Source organism: Ischnura elegans, chromosome 12 (assembly GCF_921293095.1).
Source record: "Ischnura elegans chromosome 12, ioIscEleg1.1, whole genome shotgun sequence".
Lineage (NCBI taxonomy): Eukaryota > Metazoa > Arthropoda > Insecta > Odonata > Coenagrionidae > Ischnura > Ischnura elegans.
In genome coordinates this window covers 52,028,663-52,050,822 of record NC_060257.1, presented here as the reverse complement: position 1 = coordinate 52,050,822, position 22,160 = coordinate 52,028,663, and the positions used below count along the sequence as shown (strand labels likewise).

At 36.1% G+C, this 22,160-nt stretch overlaps 1 protein-coding gene across 3 annotated transcripts in view; it reads right to left on the bottom strand.

Annotated features, from left to right (window-relative positions):
* Positions 1–2,175: 2,175 nt before the first annotated feature.
* LOC124168758 (CDK5 and ABL1 enzyme substrate 2) overlaps positions 2,176–22,160 on the bottom strand; it is an 82,327-nt gene continuing 62,342 nt past the window's right edge. For 2 of the 3 annotated variants that reach the window (XM_046547029.1, XM_046547030.1), the window contains exons 4-11: positions 20,169–20,295; positions 18,788–18,963; positions 15,231–15,266; positions 12,974–13,056; positions 10,713–10,855; positions 9,393–9,499; positions 7,353–7,557; positions 2,176–5,879 (exon numbers count right to left, since the gene is read on the bottom strand). In XM_046547029.1, coding sequence (XP_046402985.1) covers positions 5,739–5,879; positions 7,353–7,557; positions 9,393–9,499; positions 10,713–10,855; positions 12,974–13,056; positions 15,231–15,266; positions 18,788–18,963; positions 20,169–20,295 — 1,018 coding nt within the window. In that variant the 3' untranslated portion in view covers positions 2,176–5,738. The remainder of the gene's footprint in view (positions 5,880–7,352; positions 7,558–9,392; positions 9,500–10,712; positions 10,856–12,973; positions 13,057–15,230; positions 15,267–18,787; positions 18,964–20,168; positions 20,296–22,160) is intronic. The other variant, XM_046547031.1, reaches the window with a different exon arrangement.

Genomic DNA, 22,160 nt, shown 5'->3' with positions numbered 1-22,160 from the left:
ATGTACACAGAGGCCGAAGTGGTCAGACAGGCCAGTATTTATAGTTTCAAATTGTAGCTCAGAGGCTGGGATGTTTGTGATGAAATAATCAATGAGGGACTGACAATTTGCAGTAACTCTGGTAGGTTCTGAATTTACAACCTGTAGCCCAAAGGAGGAAAGCAAATCCATGAGGTCACTCTTCATAGTGGAATCTTTTAGAAAATCAACGTTTAAATCACCGAATATTATTATACCATTCGGACTTCTGGCCAGTAGGGACACAAGAACATCATTTATAGTATTTAAAAAAATGCTAAAATTACCTCCAGGAGGCCGATAAACGGATAAAATTGCAAAAGTTTGGTTTCTCACTTTGAGTAAAGCACCAGAGCACTCACAAATTGATTCCACTGAACCGTCCAAGTTCAGACAGATCATATTTATCTTTGGATGACAATACAGAGCAACACCACCACATTTGTGCTGTTGTCTACAGAAAGAGGAGATTAGGTTTAGGCCTTCGATGGCAAATGAAGATATTTCCTCCTGGCGTAACCAGTGTTCAGCTAGTGCCAAAACATCAATCCCTAGCTCACTCATCAGTAATTCAAGTTCAAGGTATTTATTCCTAATACACTGAATGTTGACGAAGAAAAACTTCACTGTTCCATTTATCTCCCTACATTCACTGTAACCTTGGTGACGACACTTGTTTAGGTTTGAAACTCCTAGTCAGGAGCTGCCTGGTGTAGCAGTTGAACCCTCAGAGGAGTCAGTTTGATTGCTATTGATGCCATTAAGGGGTAGATATTCGACACTCGTGGAACTTAATTCTGATTTGGAGATAAGGGGTAGAGATTCGACACTCGTGGCACTTAAATCTGATTTGGAGACAACCGGGGGCACATCAGGCTGTTGGCTCACTAGTGGCTTTTTGGGGGGAAAGTACTTGCCTATAGAGACATTGTCCGGCCATGTATTACTCTTGAGGAGGACGTTCACAAGTTTCATGGGGGCGGTAACCACGAAAGAATTATATATTCTGCCGCAGTTTAAAGTGGAGCACTCGAAATCGCCAGAGGGAAACTTTCTTCTAAGGTAATTCCCTATTACCTCCGATGTGGTTGATTTGTTCACATTCCCGACGTATATGTTTACGCGTCGGGGCACTCCAGAAAAGGAACACTCATCACTGACCACTGTATTTGATCCAAAAATGGTGCTCTTTCTTTTGGATTTACGCTTATGCGTAAATTTCGTGAAGCCGTCGGCGTCGGTTTCGCTGTCAGCCCGCTTGTCGGCAGGAACACCCGGACGGTTCACATTCACGGACACATTTTTCCCGCCGCTGAACTTAGCACTCGGGGTATCACAAGATTCATTTATCCGAGGCGGATGTCGAGGAGGTGCATCAGGTTTGGCAACTGACCCGCCATTAATTTTTGATGAATCCACAGGTTGATTCTGCAATGCCACTTCACTAATTGGAATTGCGACTTGTTGCGTGGTGTCTTTCGACTTTCCCATCTCGGGAACGAGATTGGACGAAATAGCATCCGCGAAACTGACTTTTTTAGGAATAGTCGGGTTCTTATGGGTCGAAAGCTCGAGCTTCAGAGCTTTAAACTCCGATTTCAGATCATCAATGTCGGACGCCATGTTGGCAAGCCGGTGCTTCAGATAACGGCAGGAAAAACACTTCCAGCTAATGAACACGTGGTCACTTAGTATGCGCAAACATATTTCGTTCAAGCCAGAACATTTATGGTGATAAATATTATCACAGACGTCACACGGAATGACTTTATCCGCGACCTCGAGACTTAAATTGCACGACGTGCAACTGTGCGAAACCATCTCCGCCGCAATGAAACATGTTGGCTCAGGTGAAACAAAGTTTTATTCGGAAAAGCACAAAGCAGTATCACTTCATTTCTTAAAATGCATATATATTTAGAAATATGAAGACGCAACTTGTAATAAAAAAAGAGTAAAATTACTCTTGTAAAATGAAGTTAAGGAAAGGGCATTGCGGCACTGCTAATTTTGCTGTGAAACCACTGATCTCTAAAACTTACATCTCCTACCCGGGCCTCTAGGATAAGAAGACACCATATGCAAATTTAATCCTCATGGTTTGTGGAATATCAAAGTTTTTGAAAGGGCTTATGTATTAACAAAAAAACAACGACATCAACTTCATACATTTTAATTCTTAAAACTCAAAACATGATAAACAGAGGACATTCTTCAACTCCAGTATAAATAATAAAATGGCATAGAGTGCTTTTACAATATAGATCAACTGCAAAAGACTAGATAATTATTTGTACTGGTCAAACTTCAAACCCTTAGCTATATATCAAGTACGTACAAAAAGTCTAGGAAAACGAGGAGAAGAGTCAAACAAAACATTTTATAATACACATAAAAACATGAGAACACATTTTTTTACACATTTAAGTACTCCATCTACTGCCAAAATGAATATATGAATGGCAACTACTCAAAGAAAAAAAATCAAGGCTCAAAAGAAAAAAAGAAAACATTACGTAAAAAGTGAAAGCAACATAACAAGAAAACATATTATATAATTTACAGAGCACCAATTACGAGACTAAGCTCAGATACACAAGGAACTACAGTTTACATTCAAGGTAAGAATAATTGTAGAAAGCTCATTAATTAACATGTCATTTTAATGATGCCTATTTTATTCAATGCTTTACAAATCACAAAAATAGAATGTCTGTTTGTTCAATGAACAGTAGCACACATATTCACAGCAAGGATGGGACTTCTAAATACATACTCAAGTTACGAATCTCTATTACACATTTTTGAGTAACAAGAATCACAACAAAATGACTATTTTCATAGTAGTAAATTTTTAAACACATTTTTCCATAAAAAAATTCAACAAGGTCTGCTCATTAAGACTTTTGTTATTTTTTTTATAAAATCACCGAAGAGGCTATATCATTAAAAGCACTTCAAAAACTGTAGCCGTTAGTTATTTCATCCACAGAATCTACATAACTGAGAGGTGCCAGTGGACACTAGTTATTCCATAAATTCAGCTTACGAGGATTTACAAAAATTGTTCATGACAATTTCATTTTTTTCTGTTTTAATAAATACAAAATTTGGATTTATGCTTTATTCTACCAGCAGTAGTTGCCTAAATTACATATCACACACATTTTGAAACTTTCAGTTCCAAACCCCAGAGGGATAAAGACTTGACTTAAAATGAATTCTGAAGTAACGAGGCATACAAAAACAGGCTATCAAGATTATAAGGAGACATTCAATTTGAGATAATTAGTTAACAATATGAGAGTACTTTCTGCCACTACATTATGTCTATGCATTTGGAATGTAAAACGTAAAGGGGCTTGTTCGCTTCACAAGGAAAAGGAAATTATTACCCTATGCCTCCAGTTAAGTCCAAGTCAGATCCATTCATATTTACTTATCTTTCCTTCGATGGAGAAACTTAGAAAAGTGCCTACAATTTGAAAATGACTAGAAACATTGACTCTCTTACTCACTAATTTGCCATTTTCAAAAGATGCAGGCAATAGCCTCATGTACGCTAAATTTCTACATCATTCAGATGAAGACTAAAATGTAATTCAGGTACTTTCCATCTAAGTTTTACGTCCCTTTAACATTATTTCAGCATTTGAAAGCAATTCTCCAGAGCAAGGCTCACACTGCTTTGCATAGAATCCCTAGCGCAAGTGGTATTTTGAATAATTTTAATCATGGGACTCAGGATAAAAGTCATATATTTTGATGGACTAGTAACGAAATGATAAGAAAAACCGAAGATTCAATATGAGTATACACCATAATATACTATAAAGGCTGCTCTGAAATATCTTAATTTTATAGCAATAACTGAGAAATTTAAAGTATTATTTGTTTCTGCTTCATAAATAATCCAGTAATGTAACTACATGACCAATTATAAATATTGTTGACTACACAACTCACAGAACTAAAAATAGTTAATAAATACACAAGGGTTTTAGTCTTGATAAGGCTTTTTGAAGAATTTATTGGCTGCTAGAATCTTACTTGTGCATTGACAAACCTGATGAAAGAAAAAATAAATACTCAACTTCCTTGATATAAATCTACTATTAATCACTGCAATACACAAGTCAATAGAAAAGTAAAACCTGTGTCATTTAGAAGGATATTATTCATAATAACAGCTTTAAGTTCCCATGCAAATATTTTAAAGAAGTCAAACAATAAAAAGAGATTACCACTAGACTTGGACTTAAATAAAAACTGGAGCTATCACTTTCCAGTCAACCATTACTATAATAAGATGAGAGCTGATTACAACATTGAATGTAAAAGCAACTACGCATCGAAAAAAATGCTGTTATAAACAGGAAGTAGTACATAGGCTCTTTATATCTTAAGTACTGAAGCAAACATGTTAATCTCAAAAGTTTCTCTAGGAAAGGACTTAAACTTGAACGTGGTACTTGGCCTAGTTTATGCCTATAGTGAAAAAGAGAATTTTTATTCTCTATTAGAGATTGGATTAGATTCCATTCATCCTTACATTACCCTAGATTTCACCTTTCCCAGTCATTAGCACCAACCTTTGAGAATACAAAAAAAATCGATTTCTACCTTTCTTTAACTAATCCCTTCCTTTCCTACAAAAATAAAGTTGCATAAGCCACCTCCTAACATTTTCACCAGTTCTTCATTTAAATATATGTATCCATATCCCATTTTCTATCATTACAACATATGTATTTAAGCACATAAATTCAAAATGGATACTGTACTTACAACCAATAATTTCACTTTACAGTCTTATCATCAGGCTAGATTCTGCCCATAATGTTCATAGTTAAATAGCCTCTTTCAGATACTTGCGTAGTCAATTTAAGTACAACACTTAAAACTGCTGCAAATATTAAAGGGGTGAGGGGTAATTATGTTTGGAAGAGTTAAAATGGTGGAAAGACTTCCTTTTACACTCAACGCCACAAAACGAAAACAACGCTCCTCAAGGACTGAAGAAATTAAATGAACTGCACAGAGTATATATAACTAGTGATTTTAAAAAAACATTCAAATTTGAAAAAATGCAACAATTGGTCCCATTTTAATTTTCTCAGGACACACACAAATTTCAAACAAACTCTGACCGATCAAGATTTTGAACATGGTAACTAAAATTTGGTCGTCCCAAAACATTACGTACAAAACTCTTGTTTCCAAATGTATGCATACGTTGAATATGAATTTACTAAAAAAATATTCTCCATGCTTCTGCAAGAAAGATAACAAATGTGATTCTCGAGAGAAAATTTTCTCCAGGCTTTCCCATAAGAGAGAAAGTCAAGTGAAATTAAATGAAATTCAAAGTTTTTCGAGTGGAGATGTGAGAAAGACAACTCATCTGATTCTCGAGAGAAAAATTTCTCCAGACTCTCCCGTAAAAGAGAAACGCAAGTTATGCTAAACGAAATTCAAACTTTTTTTTAAGTGGAAGTTTTCGTGGATCTTCTTCTTAAGTTTATTGAAAATTTTTTCACCACGTAGTCTATCAGCTCTGGATCAAGCCAAGCCATAGCTATCAACCATATACCCTGTCCTAACACCCCAGCATCTCTCCAGCCATAGGTCACAGCCTTAACGTTATCATTTTCTAGCACCCAGTTCTCCTCCTTCCAACTCCTTCTTCGTTTACTTTCTCCCGCTTCCGTGCACTGCCGTCAGGACTCGTAAACGAGTCGCTGGTAATGAGGGAAGAGCTCCCACGTCGGCAGGTGAAGACTGAACTCCAGTGCCACAAGTACAGCAAATTCTGATGAAAGCAGATCCTTTCGATTCAAACGGAAGGTGCTCTCCGTTTTCTGTAAAAATTCAATAGAGTATAGTTAAATTCAAAGTCTAACGATGGAAGGTGTTCTCCGTTTTCCGTAAAAACTTACTAAAATTAACTTAAATTTTAAATCTAATAATGGAAGTAGCACTTCCAATTTGATTAATTATAAAGTTTGGTTATTTGTTAATTATTTTATATCATTAATTGCAGTATAAAATTTATTTCTGCCGAAGTCACATTCACAGGCATATGCATTTAACCCAGTAGTAGACCGAGCCAGCAAGCAATGATTTTAAAATAATAAACATCTTTACAACACGAAAACACACGAACTTTCTATCAGAAACAACATTCCAGAACATGCATCCCACGATGCAATCCAAAACGAGACCAAAAAAATTATTATTTCCCATAGATATAGATGAAGCAGTTGAGGTGAAACCTATGATAAACATAACAGATTATTACAACCAAAACATTACATGTAATTTTGAAGAAAACTACAGGAAAGATAAAATATCCACAATATGTGAACGCCCAGTGTGTAATGAATCAAAATTTTTATCTATGTCAGTGTAGCTTTAAAGATTCCTCTTTCTAATTCCACTTAAAACTTGAAGTTTAAATTTTCCTCTTAAACTGATGCAAACAACATCAGAAGCATCAATATGATTGATGATAGAAATCAGTGGGGAGTTCTGAGCTCATTGTACCACTTCCTACCCACACCAGTTATGATTTCCTGGACAATTAAGGTCTTTGATACTCCTATTGCATGTAGCTAACCATGTGTAGGAACTTCATTTGCATCAATGAAATCATTAGGCTCATTCATTTCTCTTATGGTAGAGACTGGATGTTGCATTATAGTCACACGCAGCACATTACACTAAAAATGTAAATAATTCAAACAATTGTTCGTTCATTGTGGTGAATGGACTGCCATTTGATACATACAGTTCTTCCGGATGTGATAATCAGCAATTAAAACTCTCAAAAATGATATGTATTCAACAGAACCTTGCTCATGAAGATAAGTACAGATTGAGTTGCCACGTATTACTTCCGGTTTGAAATGGAAGTTACCTTTAAGTAAGATAAAGCTTATAGCACTTTGAGAAGTATCAAAAGTTGAGCAATAGTTTGCTTGATTTCATTGGTGCAATGACTGTGGAGAAACATACCACTTCCAGTTTGAACCAGAAGTAATACTCCATGAAAATATTACATTTAGACTCAAAGCAACCTTATGAATCAAGTGATATTTTTTCATTCAAATCATAGTTAAGTAGAGACATGCCACTTCCAGTCTTCATAGGAAGTTATTATTTACTTACAGATGCCCTATTAAACTTACAAAAATATAATAGTTCAACAATAGTTTGCTCACTTAAAATGGAGCAGTAGTTGCGTAGATACATGCCCCTTCTAGTCTAAACCATAAGCAATATTTTAGTGATATGTATATTTAAATGAACTTAAAAGAAAAATGATTCCTTACCTCTATAAGAGTTTCCAAGGTCTCACCCTTCACATCATTCAGTTTGGCAGACAGCAACAGACACGCACCCGCACAAAGTTTTCGATTGGCTTTGTTAATTAAGTTACGTAGGATGAGTTTCTCGAAGTACACATAAGCCTGAGCTACAGTCAACAGGTCTATACCACACTCCACACGAGCTATCTTGCGCATTTCACGTTTTATGCTGAAAATACAAGGAAAAGATTGACATCAATAAAAACTGCAAAACCAAAATGGCAAACAAATTGATATTCAAATACATGCAATGATATGAATTTATGACAGTTGAATAAGTTACATTAAAAATGTACGATTTCTGTACAATAAAGCCCAAAAAAATCAATAAGTCACAGCACAAGTGAAATCCACAAAAATATAGTTAAATTTAAAATTCATTCAATTCTAAATGGTAACATTCAAACATTCATCATAGTACACACATGAAATACCCATAAATCACAAAAAGAGGGTTGTGGTGATTCATAATAAGAGAAATTAATACATGGCAGTAGGAATAGGCCTCAGACACGAAAAATAAAGGAAAAAATGGCCGTAGATCAATATTTAAACTTGGAATGGATATCGTAGATGTGGAAATAAATAGGATATTTGAGGAAATGAAATCAAGAGCAAGTTGGGATGGACAACTTTATGTGAGAGCTTCCTAAGAATTTAGACAAGACTGGGAGGAGATAGTTTCTCAGCCTTGTCTGCAGTATATAAAAGGGGATTGGTCTGAGTATTTCACCAAAAAAATCCATTACTACTGCATTAGAGTACAAAGCTGTGGAATTTGTTAAGTACAGTGACTGTAGGGTGTGTGCTAAGGGGTTAGGTCAAAGATTTCCCTGAAAACCATTTTATTCCAACTGCAAAAGAAAGCTGAGGAAATCAGGGCCAAGAACATTAAATTTTAAATTAATTTCCCTTGCAAAAGTAAAAAATAAGATACTGGTGATAACAGACAAACAGAGGTGAGAGCTACCAAACAGTTGGGAGACAATCTTTGTATTTAGGAGGTTTAAGTTAACCCAGGATATTATAGCAGTGATGAAGACTAGATTTGTGGAATGGAAGCTGATGGAGGATGAGGCAGTCATACGTCTGGGAGTAACCAAAGGCTATCCACAATCAACCATATCCTCTCTGCTCTTATTTCCCTTGTGGTTTAACATGCACATGGAGAAGATAGTTAGAGAGGCCTTTGAAGAGTTAGATGTAAGAGTTTCTAAGTGCAAAGAGATGCAAAGTCAACGAGTTCTTGCAAAGGCTTCAACGGTAAATGAACTCACGTTCCCTGAGATTTATCTGCATTGTCTGTTGTCTAACCATGACATTTTTATTGGTAATCCCACTAGGTCATGAGTCCTAACTTGAACTTCTGACCTGAAGATGCCTATGGAATTGCCAGTGAAACTGTCATCCTTACACAATAAACAATGTATTGCATTCCCAGAAAACATGATTGAACTAAGAAAATGAGATTGGTGGATGATCAGGCATTGACCATCCAGTCAGTGGCGAATACAGATGGGGGGTGCGGGCCCCCCCTTGCGGGTCTGCCAGTATTGCCGATCATTGCAAAACCACAATTGTAACTTTTTTATATCATAAGATGGCATAGTCTTTTACATCACTTTAAATAAAATTTTCTTGTACTCTGCCTGTGACTTGATCCGTTTTCATTACGATAAAAGTGAAGATAATTCAAGATATATTTTGCACCCCCGCCCCTTGATTTTTTTCTGTATCCGCTACTGCATCCAGTCAACGAAAGGCAAGAATTAAGTGGAGTGATTAAACTGAAAACTGAGAGCAGAGACATGATATCAGGTATGCAAGGAAGGTGGAGAAAGAGAATAGGATTTTTGGATAGAACAAAAGGCCTCATGTCATATAAAATTGTCTCATTGCCTCATCTAGGAGGAGAGACAGACTAGGGTGGTTACTAAATATTCTATCTAAATGCAACTCAACCAGTAAGCTCTTTAAATAACTTTGAAAGGAAACCAAACTTACCTTCTTAATTTACTGAGCGTCAACTGAATGTTTGGAAACTTTTCCCTAAATTTGTCATTGAGTTCTCGCTTTAGATCTGATGGTCTAACATAGTCAATGACAGAGGTCTGCAAACAAAAAAGAAAAGTTTAAGGCATAATTATTGGAACACATAATGAATACATTAATCTGACCACTGAATTTTAAGCATACCATAACATTCATTATAAAATTGTTTTGCAAAATAAAAAAAGCAAGTGGAATATATGATGAGTACATTAATCTGACCACTGAATTTTAAGCATACCATAACATTCATTATAAATTTGTGATGCAAAATAAAAAAATAGCAATTCTGAGTCCCAGAAGTGGAACACTTACTTGATAAATGATCAGAGAAGTGAAATCACTTTATTTCATAGATAAAATTTTACTTTAAACATTTAACACATTCAGTGCGTCCATTGACGTGGTCCCGTCCAAGCCGAGATATGGAGGGCTCTGACGGGTGGGCCAGGAGCCCTTTCTCCACCTCTGTACATGACTAATATCCACTTCTGATTCTTCCGATTGTGTGCATGGCCTTCAGCAAGCTTCCCTCTTTCGAACCATGAGCGCCGTTTGTAAAAAGCAATATTTGAACGGAAGTTACGGCGTGGAAACCTCCCTCTATTTTTCTTTCTTATTTTAACGGCTGATTTTGACAACATCAATGAAAATCGGGCCCGCATTGAATGTGTTAACTTCAAATACTGAAATAGTTTTCCATTGAAAATCTTAAAAATTCACACAGCACACAATACAATTAAGTGGGAAGAGATGGAAGGGGCGTACAGTTTGAGGGTACGATAGAACCTGGTAGAATTGAATGAGAAAGGGGCTTTGATGGCATAATTATAGAGGCAAAAACCATATGGTATAGGATGAAGGAGAGTACACATTTTCTGAGATGATGATTGGAGCTTCCCCTCTATTTTGCACCTCCATCCTCCAATAAATAAAACCAAAAGATAGAATTATGGTCATAGGCTTTCAGCAACCACATGAACCCTATTAACCCTTAGAGTGCGGGAACATTTTTATACGTTTTGCTCACTGACGGCAGCATTTCCCCAAAATTTTTATTGCTACCTGGATATCTAGCACCTGGGCTCTTCCTCTCATAATAAGGATTGATAAAGAGGTTAATTCTACCAGACCAGCCCTCGTGTCAAGGGGTGCCTCCTCCACAGGGGGTCTCTTCTGCACTGGCTGGCAGCTAAAATTGTGAAGGTTAAGCCGAAGGGTTGAGGACAGCAGCTACAGAAAAAATTATTTCTGCCTTTCCCCACAACCACTTACCATATAAGATGTAAATGTTAACAATGTTCGATGTTTCCCAGCAATGAGTTCCGGATCATCAAGCAGGAAAGGTGAATAATTACTTCCTGGAGCAGATCCTGATGCAGATGGATTGTTGGCAGCATCATCCCAGTCAAAACATGCTGACCATATGAAAAGAAAGAGCTTACTTATGAATTTATCATAGTATGTACCATATTTGAGGGCATAAAAGACCCAGTGGCATAGAGAGGGGGGAGGTCTGGACCCCCCTACGAAATATAAAAACACAGTTACTTTCCTTCATAAAAGAAAACAAAATATAGAAAAGTCATGAATTTACAAAAGATTTCTTTGACAGATGAATTGTGCGAAAAATCCACAGAGAAAAAATCATTTGCCTTGACCAGCATTCGAACCCCCGATTTCAGGTCAAGTGCTTTAGCGAGTTAAGCTACCAAGGCGTCATTCCTCTCTGTGGATATTTTTGGACACAACCAGATGTTAGGACTGGTGTTAGGACTGACAACCAGAACCAGGTCTTATGGACTGCTAAGCATATGATGCCACAAGCAGTCCAAATTGTGCACACAGCACCACAGCTGGAGAGCAGGCCCTAATTTTTCGCATAATTTGTGCATTGCGGGAGACTCCCGTAAAAAGTTATCACTGTGGCTAGTCTTCCCATACTTAAAATCCCAGCATACTTAAAATTGACAAATGAAGTTTTCTCGACTATGAAAAATGTTAAAATTAGTTTGAAACCCTCTCCTTAGTACCCTGTTTTCCAAAAAGTTTCCCCCAGGTTTTGGACCCTGCAAACGAAATTCTTGAATCCCACTGAAAAGACCCATCTTTTTTTGTGTGTCATCAAATGTGAAGGTTTAACCTCCTTGGATTAATGTTCAATACTGACTTCATTACATCAATACCAATTATATTTACTGTTAAGTAGTTATTGAGAGACGTTGCAGGGCATCAGCAAAACTGCCATTCAAATATATTACAATTCCTCCCATTGTTGAGAGGAACAAGGGAGTCAACCTGGCTTATGAAGATGATCAGGCAGAGTAGTGCGGTTGAATGTACCCGTGGTGTGTGAAGAGAGACCAGGGGCTCTGAGCCGAACCATCGGGGGAGAGGAGAGCAGGCGCTATGCAGCTAAAGGTAGGAACGACATCTGGGCGTTCTCTTTCTATCCTATTGTAAGCGTGGTTTCATTAAGATTATTAAAATCTGCGAGATGACGAACGAGGAGCCGCCTCGAACGGACTTCGTTTGAGACCCAGTCATTTAGCACGTTCCTGCTGTCATCGGAAGAGTCGCTTGAGAAATGATCTCTTTCGGTGACTCCAGGGACGTGGGCTGGCAGCGGCTAGGGGAGGCAGTTGTGGTTGGGCGGCGAAACAGTGTGTAAGGCTTTGGGCTGAATAAAAGAAGTTGCTTTGTGTGAGAATTTGGACTTGTTCCCTGCTGTTTCCCCCGAATCCCTTTACCGTCGGCGAAGACGACTTACACTATTCTAAAATTGCAATCCATTTTTATTCATTATCCCTTTAAGGGCGAATAATTAATCTTCAAGCAAGAAGATATATCGCCCACACCTTTACTAATATATATTTATTATTCAATTGAAGAATATTATAGATGCTACTGTTATTTCAGATCTCATTGCTATTATGTCACGTTATTTATTGTTTATTTCTTATATTATATATTATTATCATTTTGTTCCCTTCTTTGACATCGAAGGAGTCACACTGACAATGAAGGAGGTTCACTACAAAGAGGTTAGCCTATAAATTTACATGCAAATCTGACAGGACCGTAGGGGTGGTATGAAGTATAGTTTATGATGTAAAGAGGTTCAGTATATAGAGATTTTACTGTATTAATCTAATTTTTACGAGGAATCAAACTCATGATATATCTTTCATAGAATTTCAAATATTTTCCTGGAATTATTTCAATCCATTGATATTCCCGAATTTCAAACAGTCTGATCGATCGAACAATATGGAATTCAACAGTTGAGAACATTTTCTTTCCATGGAAACAGTTGGGATCGAGGAGGTAACTGGCATGGAATGTATAGAATTGATCACTCACCCAGCGATGCGACCTGAAGGTTAGCTTGGATAGGAAAGGGTAGAGCTCATCTTGGACTAAGCCATAGGCATATGACAATCACATGTTCAGGGTATTGGGAACAGTTCCTTTCCTGGACCACCTCACACTTTGAGGATTTCACTTACACACTATGTAATTATTGCATTGATTACCTTTATCCGTGTACTGGATAGGAGGAGATGCAGGCACCACATGGGCAGTGGTTCTATGTGCAGCCGCATCATACGAGAAGCACCTAAGAAATATAAGAAAGACGGGCCATGGAAGAAGAAAAGGGACAGAAAGAATAGGGAATGATATTAGCAAAAATGGATATACATTGATAAATCATGGTTAGGTTTAGGGAATCACTAATGTAAACATGATATGATGACACATTGACAAGAAGCCATGCATTGGAGATATGAATTGTGAAACAGTATTGCTAGTCCATAAAGCAACAAGTATTGACCATGTGACAGAGATAACAAACAGTGTTAGTGCACTTATCTACAACATCAATGATCCACTTAAACATAATGCAGCAGCCAAAGAATCCCTAAACGACTACAGAAGGCTAAAACATAGTAACTTCACTTTTATGGTCGAAACTTAAAGAAAGTTTGTAAAAAAATATCTCAAGGATATGATGGAAGTGTTTCTCATTTTTCCATCAAAGAGTTTAATGAAAATAAGCAAGCTTTGATAGAGTAACTCCATGAAAAAGCAAACGAAACATACGATTTGTTCAAATGTGATTGTGTACGATGGTTTCTGAGTTGGAAATTTTTTTCCATTAGAATGGCAAGGGAAAAAAAACATACCCATGGAATTCCAAACGTTAGGATCAGAAATTTAGAGTATATATAAATGGTAGAATGAAAAAAATTAAGACACTTTTGTCAGAGGTGATTTTTTTGATGATTGTATAGTTTGGCTTTTTCTTCAGCATTTTACATTGATGTGATTTGTACGTACCGATAAATTAGAATCAAGTTGTGAAACCTATCAGTAAATAAAGGATTAAAGTTATGTAAATACCGATCCATTTCCCTCCAGAGATTATCTAAGAAAATATAGCAAACACAACCGTCAGTTGACTTCAATCTATCCGATTCAAAATAAAACTGGATTTCTGATTTAAACTAAAACCATGGAATTGAATATGATTTCCTCTGGTTTGTTGAATGCAACAGTAAAACTAACACGGCATGTAGAGATCCTTTTTATAATGTTAATTCTTGGGGTAGTTAAATTTACTATGTTCAGTCAATGTGGTACTATGTAGTTGATAAATAGCCAAAAATCCTAAAAATTCAATTTTTTTAAATTTAATAATTTGATTCTTAATAAATTTGATAAAAGATTGATAGTTACACAAACTCAATGAAACTATAATCCATCACTCTGCCTCGTAAAAATTATGGGCTCTGGAATTAATTCTTCACAGTTTGATGCTAAAACAAATGCCTTGTGAATGAGAATGGATAATCACAAAATGTAATACCGCATCTTGATAAAAAATAGCATCAAAATGTCGGACTGAATGAAATGACAAATGGAGCCATAAGTTAAAAGTTAACATCAAATATTTAACATGAAGAATTAAGCAAAAGAGTAGAATTTGAAATGATAAAAAAAATTACATCACATCTATCTTGATACACCCAAGTTGCATTATAAAAATTCATTTTAATCATTATACACCATATCAGTGTATCTTAATTTTCAAGAATCAGTAGAGAATTTTAATAAAACACTGAAAGTCAAAAATTTTTATAGAAAGAATAGAAGGAATTGATGCTTAAAAATCGCTATTACAATGTTTTAAGATTGTGTAGTATGTATTTATAAGAATTTTATGCATGTAAATAATAGAGATATGTATTAGTAACAAATAATAAGACAGGAGGAGTAACTACTTTAACAGTTCATTGGTCATTCAATTGAACGCATAAAAGGTGTCCATTAAGGCAAACATATTTAAGAGGTAAACTTTATAATTTAATGAGGATTTATATACAAATGGAGTTGCAATTAGGAACATAGGTACTAAGTACCTAAATTACTAGGGCTATGTTTTAATTAAGATTGACTATTGAGGGGTTAAATGTGTAACTTAAAGGAAAATGACCTATTCTTCACATTTTCTTGATTGAAAAACCTACTACGTTATCAATGATCATGACATTATTAAATTTTTTTCAGTTATTCAATTTTTATACATTGTAGTGTTCAATGCATAAATATTTGGGCATGCTCATTTATAGTAGACAGAAGAGGTGATTGCTATTGTGTCATTTAAACTTAAGACGGTATTACAATCTAGTTCACTTAATGCAGTTCAACATATGTACTGTGTGGTCTTATGTTAGTTTTTCTAGTGTGATTTTACGGCTAATTAGAGATTTCAATGGCAGGAACATTTACCATTTGATGTCCCTATCCCAGGTTATCATTTTTGTCCTGCAAACAAAACCAGAAACAGTGTTTGATTAATGCAGTCAACAACAACACTGACATACAAAGCAGGGTTGGAGTACAACTAATGGTGCGTGAACAAGCAAAATAATATTTAATCCCGTCAGAGCCAGCGCAAGAATCTATTAGCCCAAGGAGCTAAGAATGTCACAGGCCAATCTATCAGCAGTGAGTTTTCACATTCTTAATGGTTAATTTCAAATTGTATAGATGGAAAAAAATATTAGTGAAATTTTATCATTTCTGTAATTTTCACGAATGCATATCGAGATTGACTAAGATGCATTCCATAAGATTTAAATGAGTTTAAACCAAAAGTTTATAAAGGCATAGGAAAGTAGCACTAACAGGATTAAATATGATCATTAAAGTATTACAGTTGAGTGCGACAATACTCCTGTAAAAGATGCTGCTTTATACTCCCAAAAAGCATCTACTCCTAACATACATGCAATGGCATCTAAGTAATTCAACACTTTTTTTTAAACAAAGCTATGTAATAAGCAGTATTGCAGTGATAAATAATGGAGGTGCAACTTTTTGCATGAAACATCACTAATAAGAAATGATGATGATAAAAGACTCCAAATTAAACTTCAACAACAGTTGCTCGTTCAATGTTAACAAAAAAGCTATTAACTAAATTGATTTTCCATACATACTTATTAAGAGAATAAAAATGTATTTTACCTATAATGAGAATTGATAAAAATTATTCTGGTGCAATGGTGATAAAGGAGCACAGTTTGAAACCATGGACAGGGAAATCACAAGAGAAAACACATATTCAGATATACAAAACATCTTACACCACAGAGCTCACAGAAAATGAAACAAAATTGAAATTGTAAATATGGCCCTTAAAAAGTGGATAGCTGCATTTAACCCATTCACATCCGCAAGCGTACTTGTACGTGGCCGGCAGCTGGCCACAAACACCACGAGCGTACCAGTGCGCAGAATACATTGTGATACCAATCCATTTATTCTGCAGCTATCTTAGGGCACCCACTCACTGGCAACTTCTTCCTCAAAACAACTATTTAGTTGTTTTGAGGAAGTCCCAATGAAACACATGGCATTGACTGTGGCCCCGTGCACGTACGCCTTAGTAGCTCAGCTGCGAGGCCACATTCAATGCCGTGTGTTTCACTTGAACTTTTTCAAAGCAACTGAATAGTTGCTTCGTAAAAGTTCAAGTGAAACGTGAAAAGTTCAACATTGCGTGGGGTCCCTAACCGAGTTTTTTTGTGAGTTTTTGGCCAAATTGTGTACCTGATAGTAGCTGCTATCTAGTGGCTATTTAGAAAATTTGTTCCTTTGTAAATCGCCGTAGAAATATTTTTTCTTCAACCAAATGTAAGAGCAGCTAACTCTAAACAAAATATCAAATTTTGGTCAAAATCAGTCAACAAACACTCAATTAAATGTGTTATTTAAACCAACACTACAAATGTGTTCAAATTCTTTAAAAGTGAGCAGTGCTTGGGGTCGATTTAAATCCCAGGGGGTGGATGTGAATGGATTAAGTGGAAAACTTAAAAACTGCATTTGTTCATTCATTTATTTAAAATATAGGACTTAATATATAAATATAATATTAAAATAAAGGACTATCAGCTATCATATACTTCCTAGTCCCCATATGAAAGAGGGGCAATGAATGCTGCATGCCATGGGATAAACTTCTGGCTCTCTCGCAAAAAATGATAACCACGAAAATTTTCTTTTAATCTTTCACAGCAGGGTGATTTTAGCAAATACATTTCAGGCACAAATAAAAGAACCCCGGATGTAATACCTTTTCATTTTGTATAAGCTCAGATTCTTTCAACTTCATACTTGTAGTTTAGGGTTTTCCAGAGTTTTAATTCATATTAAAGTAATATTTTCTATATCTCCTGCAGTAAAACTCATTATTTTTGCCAAACAAAAGAAATTTGCTACGGAGGCTTCCGTGGTGATTAAATTGAGGATTGGTTTCCGGGTTAATTCCGTTTCGACTCATTTTTGAAGACAGGAGCTGAAATGAACCTGAAACTGTCGTCCACCAAAAATAAGTCGACGTGAAGTTAACCAAGAAACCAATCCTCAACAAATTTGATAGCTCATATATATTTAACCCTAAAAGTATTGAGTTACTCCTTAACATGAACCAACCAATAAAACATTCCAAAAACTTTTTCTGGATTCCCTACACATTACAGAATTAACTACATTATATATATTTCATCCTCCTCAATTCAATTCGCTTCATAGTGACAAATTGTATACTAAATAATTACCTATTGAAGAGCTGTATGTGATATAAAAATGACAATATGTATGACATTCTCAGTGCAAATTCAACTCACTCATTCAACATAACATGTATCATGTCATTGCACACAGTCAATCAATAAAATAAACAGCAAACTTCACAATTTCAACGATCAATAAAAAAATTTAGGTTTTGCTCGCTGAAAGTGGAATATTTAAGATATATGTATTAGTAGCATGCTTGAAGTGATCCAAAAATACCATAGTTTTGGAAGAGAAAATGGAGAAGTCATTTTATCCAAACATGACAAACTATTTAGTAAAATTCTTTAAAGAGTCTAGAAATCACAGAGGACTCAAATGCAAATACCCCAATAATCATGTATACATTCATATTTCATTGGTTGACTCTATTGAATACCATGCACACTCCTCCGGGCTTGTTCATTAGATATTACGTTGAATTCGCCAACAGTACATGCATGATATGACGACCAATGAATAGCAAGATCGAGTTCAATTTAGAAAGATGGTAATAGGTACGTAACGAATGCTATGCTAAATTGCAGAACCTCTTATACTGGGAGACTTGAAAATACTACATAACTGTATGTATTATGCAAATGCATATCATTACTATTTATATAGTAACTTATCATCATATTTATTCAAAAACTTCACCCATGATTCGTGAGATAGAGCAGACCTGACAAACATACTCAATACCAACACCTAATGATCTAGCATACTACCAAATCTTGGACTAAATTCCTTTAAAAAGATATGGTTTTTTTCTTTCAGAACTTCTGGGGAAAATGATTTCACCTTGGACTCAAATTTAACTAAAACTGGATCGTATACAGATTTATAATTGGGTAATTTAACTTGATAGCCTCAATTAATAGTAGGGTGCCTTAGTTATAAACAATTTTCTTGGCGTGAATCATAATAGCCAACAAAAGTTCTAATAGATTACAATATCCAAGTTTCTTATGACTTATTCGTTACTTCACAAAACATACAATAAAAACTTTATTGATTTATTTTTCATGCATTGAAATGACTTCACAGTTGCAATCACATATGAATTTATTCTGGTACACTGCAAGTCATCAAGTCTGCTATTCAAGTCCATTAAAAAGATAGTTGGCATTTTGAGGAGGTTTTTCACAAACGTTACAGCCTAAATCCTGAAAACTGCTCAGGATAATTCCAACAGTCTCCCATTGTTATGCAATAGAACATACCTCGCAACCACAGGATGCCTTAACTGAGCAATTGTTGCAGACGAAGCCCCAACAGGAATGGCAGACATAGGGATGCTATGCTCTGAATTTGGGTCACTGCTGCCACTTTCTTGATGACGTTTTTCTGTGCGTACGAAATTTCTCGAGGGTACAAGAAGTCGACCATAGGATATCTCCTGCATGAAAGGAATGCACAACAGATACACAATTAATTAATAACTACGTTGAGGAAATAATGTACACAAAATTCAGGATGAAATTATGACAGTAGATGCAAAAAAGCAACTAATGATTGTTTTAGAATATAATGAGTAGAATACAAGTTGGTACAAACTAGTTACACTGCTACATGTACAAATACGATTAACCTAATGGATATTTTCAACTGTCATGCAATGACTCTAACTATAGTAACCTCCAATTGAACTAAAAAATCATATTTTCAGTACTGGTAACAGCTTTCCACCAATCATTAACTATTTGCACAGCAAGAGTATATGGTACTTGTGAAAAAAAAGCAAATTGGAACACTTAAAGTATCTCACAGTGGTGAACGAGTTTATTTAAGCTCTCTAAACAGACAAAAACAGTAAATTGGCATTAACTGCGACAGTCTAGCTTGAAAATGAGGTAGAACACATCAAAAGTGGTTGCAAAATATTAAAATTGTGTGGTAAGTAGAAAGCGCTTTTACATTATTCTATCATGAATTACTTCCACAAAGTTAATTCACCCACCATCAACTTCAGTGAAGGTTGATGGACAAGGGGCATTTTGAAAATCACCCCAGCCTATCCCCCTACCCAATTTGAACTTCATTTTTAATTCACAATTATTCCTGTAAGGTAATGTCAAACAAAACAAGTAGCTTTTTTATTTAACCCTTTTGTGGACAGAAACTATTAACACGCTGCGTACTGGGGTATTTAAATTCCTAGGAATTCTGGGTGGAGGTGTTGAGATTGGAAATATATGCCTATTAGGGCGTAATGCCTTTGGTTTAAACATGGTTAAAAAGCTAATGTTTTGAATATAACTTTACCCAATCAAATGTTATGATGCATCAATTCATTATGAATAACGAACAACAACTGAAAACTTACTAACGAGTACGTATTGTACGCTTTAAAATTGTTTAGGTTGACGTGCCTAAAGGACAAGAATCTTCGTCATCCGTCCGGAACGTTCGGGAAAAAAATGACGAGAATTCTCGCCATCCGTACACAACGTGTTAAGATAGGTACCTTTCCAAGAAATTTTTATTTTTTAACACCTAGTTTTATCCTTTAATCCAAAAATGGATGGTGTGAGACATCGTGTCCCAGGAAGAACTCATAGATGGCCATAGCCATGATAGAGTTAAAAAAAATGTATCACTAACCTGTCCATCTTGTCCAACTCTCTCGATTCCCAGCAGGTCGAACGGATCTAGACCATCTGCTAAGGAGGAGAGGGGTCTGGGACCCGACGAATGCCTTTTCCTCCCCCCCTCCTTCTTTGTATCGCCCCTGCATCAAGACAAAGAAAAAAAAAATTAGAAAAATATCAATCGTTCACTCAGAAGTTTCCAAGTAGGCTTCCGCGGAGATTATGATGAATTCTGCTGGTTTTTCCGGGTATTCTTCCGCGTTTATCCATTTGTAGGACGATTTGTAGGCGAAATATCGTCCTACAAATGGATAACCGCGGAAGAATACCCGGAAAAACCAGCAGAGTTCACTCAGAACTTTATTATGAGATACTCTCGTGATGCACCGAAACAATACATATTTTTTTTAAAGTGATTAAGCTTATTCCACAGCATCATATAGGGTGTTTCAGGATTATTTGGAATCTATTGTAAAAAAATAAGCTACCATTCTCGCTTTGGTATTCGCATTTATTATTTGCTTTGGTATGGCATGGTATTTGGAGGAGGCGACCGACAGCTGAGATCATTTTCATCACGAGGGAAGGGTATGGAAGGAAGGGTGGAGAGAAACCCGGCATCGGCATTAGCCTGCTCCTAACGAAAGGCACTAAGGGGACCACGGCTTAACGTCCCATCCAACGGACGGTGTGTTGCACTTGAGATGTCCTCCAGATAACATTCAAGAAGGGATCGGGCAGTCTCTGAAAATTCTCTGCCACTGCAGGGATTTGAACCCGAGCCCACGGGGTGGGAAGCCAAAACTACAGCCACCATACCAACCCGATCCCCCTACCATTCTCTTTGTGAATAGAATAAAATGAATAAAACATATCTCAAGCACAATTAGCACAAATTTCAGATCCCTTATATCACTGCTCATTACATTATTCATCGTTTTCATGGTAACTGCATTGTGCATCCAACAAAATGTTTGCAGTAACTCAGTAACTAAGGAGTTGCAATCCCATGTTTATAGGAGAAAAAATGCAAAACATTGTCTCCCCTACCACCTCTTGAATTATTGCTGAAACTCCAGAAACACCCTGTGTACAAGTTACATTAAATTTTCCTTAATTTAGGAAATATACATAACTCTTTGAAGAAACTCTGCTTTTGGACTACTGACTTCTTCTCAATTAATACTTTCAGAGTAAATTACTAACATTGTATTAGTGCTAACATGGTTCCTTACTGACCTGATGGTCAAGATGGAAAAAAATAAAATTACTTATATAACAGTGTAAGGATTAATAAAATATCCCTCAGCCATTAAACTCACCATTTTGAACCATTTATCTAAAAAATGTTCTAGGGAGGGCACCCGCACCTCCCGTATTCCATATCCCCCAGTATTAGGTGCTCCTAAAACCCCCCTAGCCTTAATTCCTAACTGTACGCCTGCAATGGTATACAAAACGTATTAACCAGGCCATACACACAAAGTTCAAATAGGAAGAATTAGTCATGATTTGAAAAAAAGCTGAAGTATATACAACATTAAATTTTATTGGTGTATTCATTTTGTTCTGAATCCCATGTATTTAAGTCCTAACATTTTAGCAGAAGCAATAGTATTAGTTGATTTCAGGCTGTAAGTTATTCGCGTGCTGATGAACATCTAAATTGAAGTCACAATCATTTATAGTTTTTCCTCTCACATGTTTAACTGGAGAATATTTACACACACTGAAACGTAAGAAAATTAAGAAGATCCATCACTCCATAGAGTCGCAAAGAATTTGAGGTCATGAGTAGTCCAAGCATCAGGAAAGAGGGAAAACTCACGGCCAATTAGAGAGCTTGGCGCTAAGATTTTGTACTTTAAAATTGGGGCACTTTCGACCTAAACATTATTGGTAATTTTGGTTCATACTGGCATCAGCTATTCAGGGCTAAAATTTCATGACACAATTTTTCTCCATCCTGTATTGCTGATTTAATGAATCAAGTATGATTGGAGCA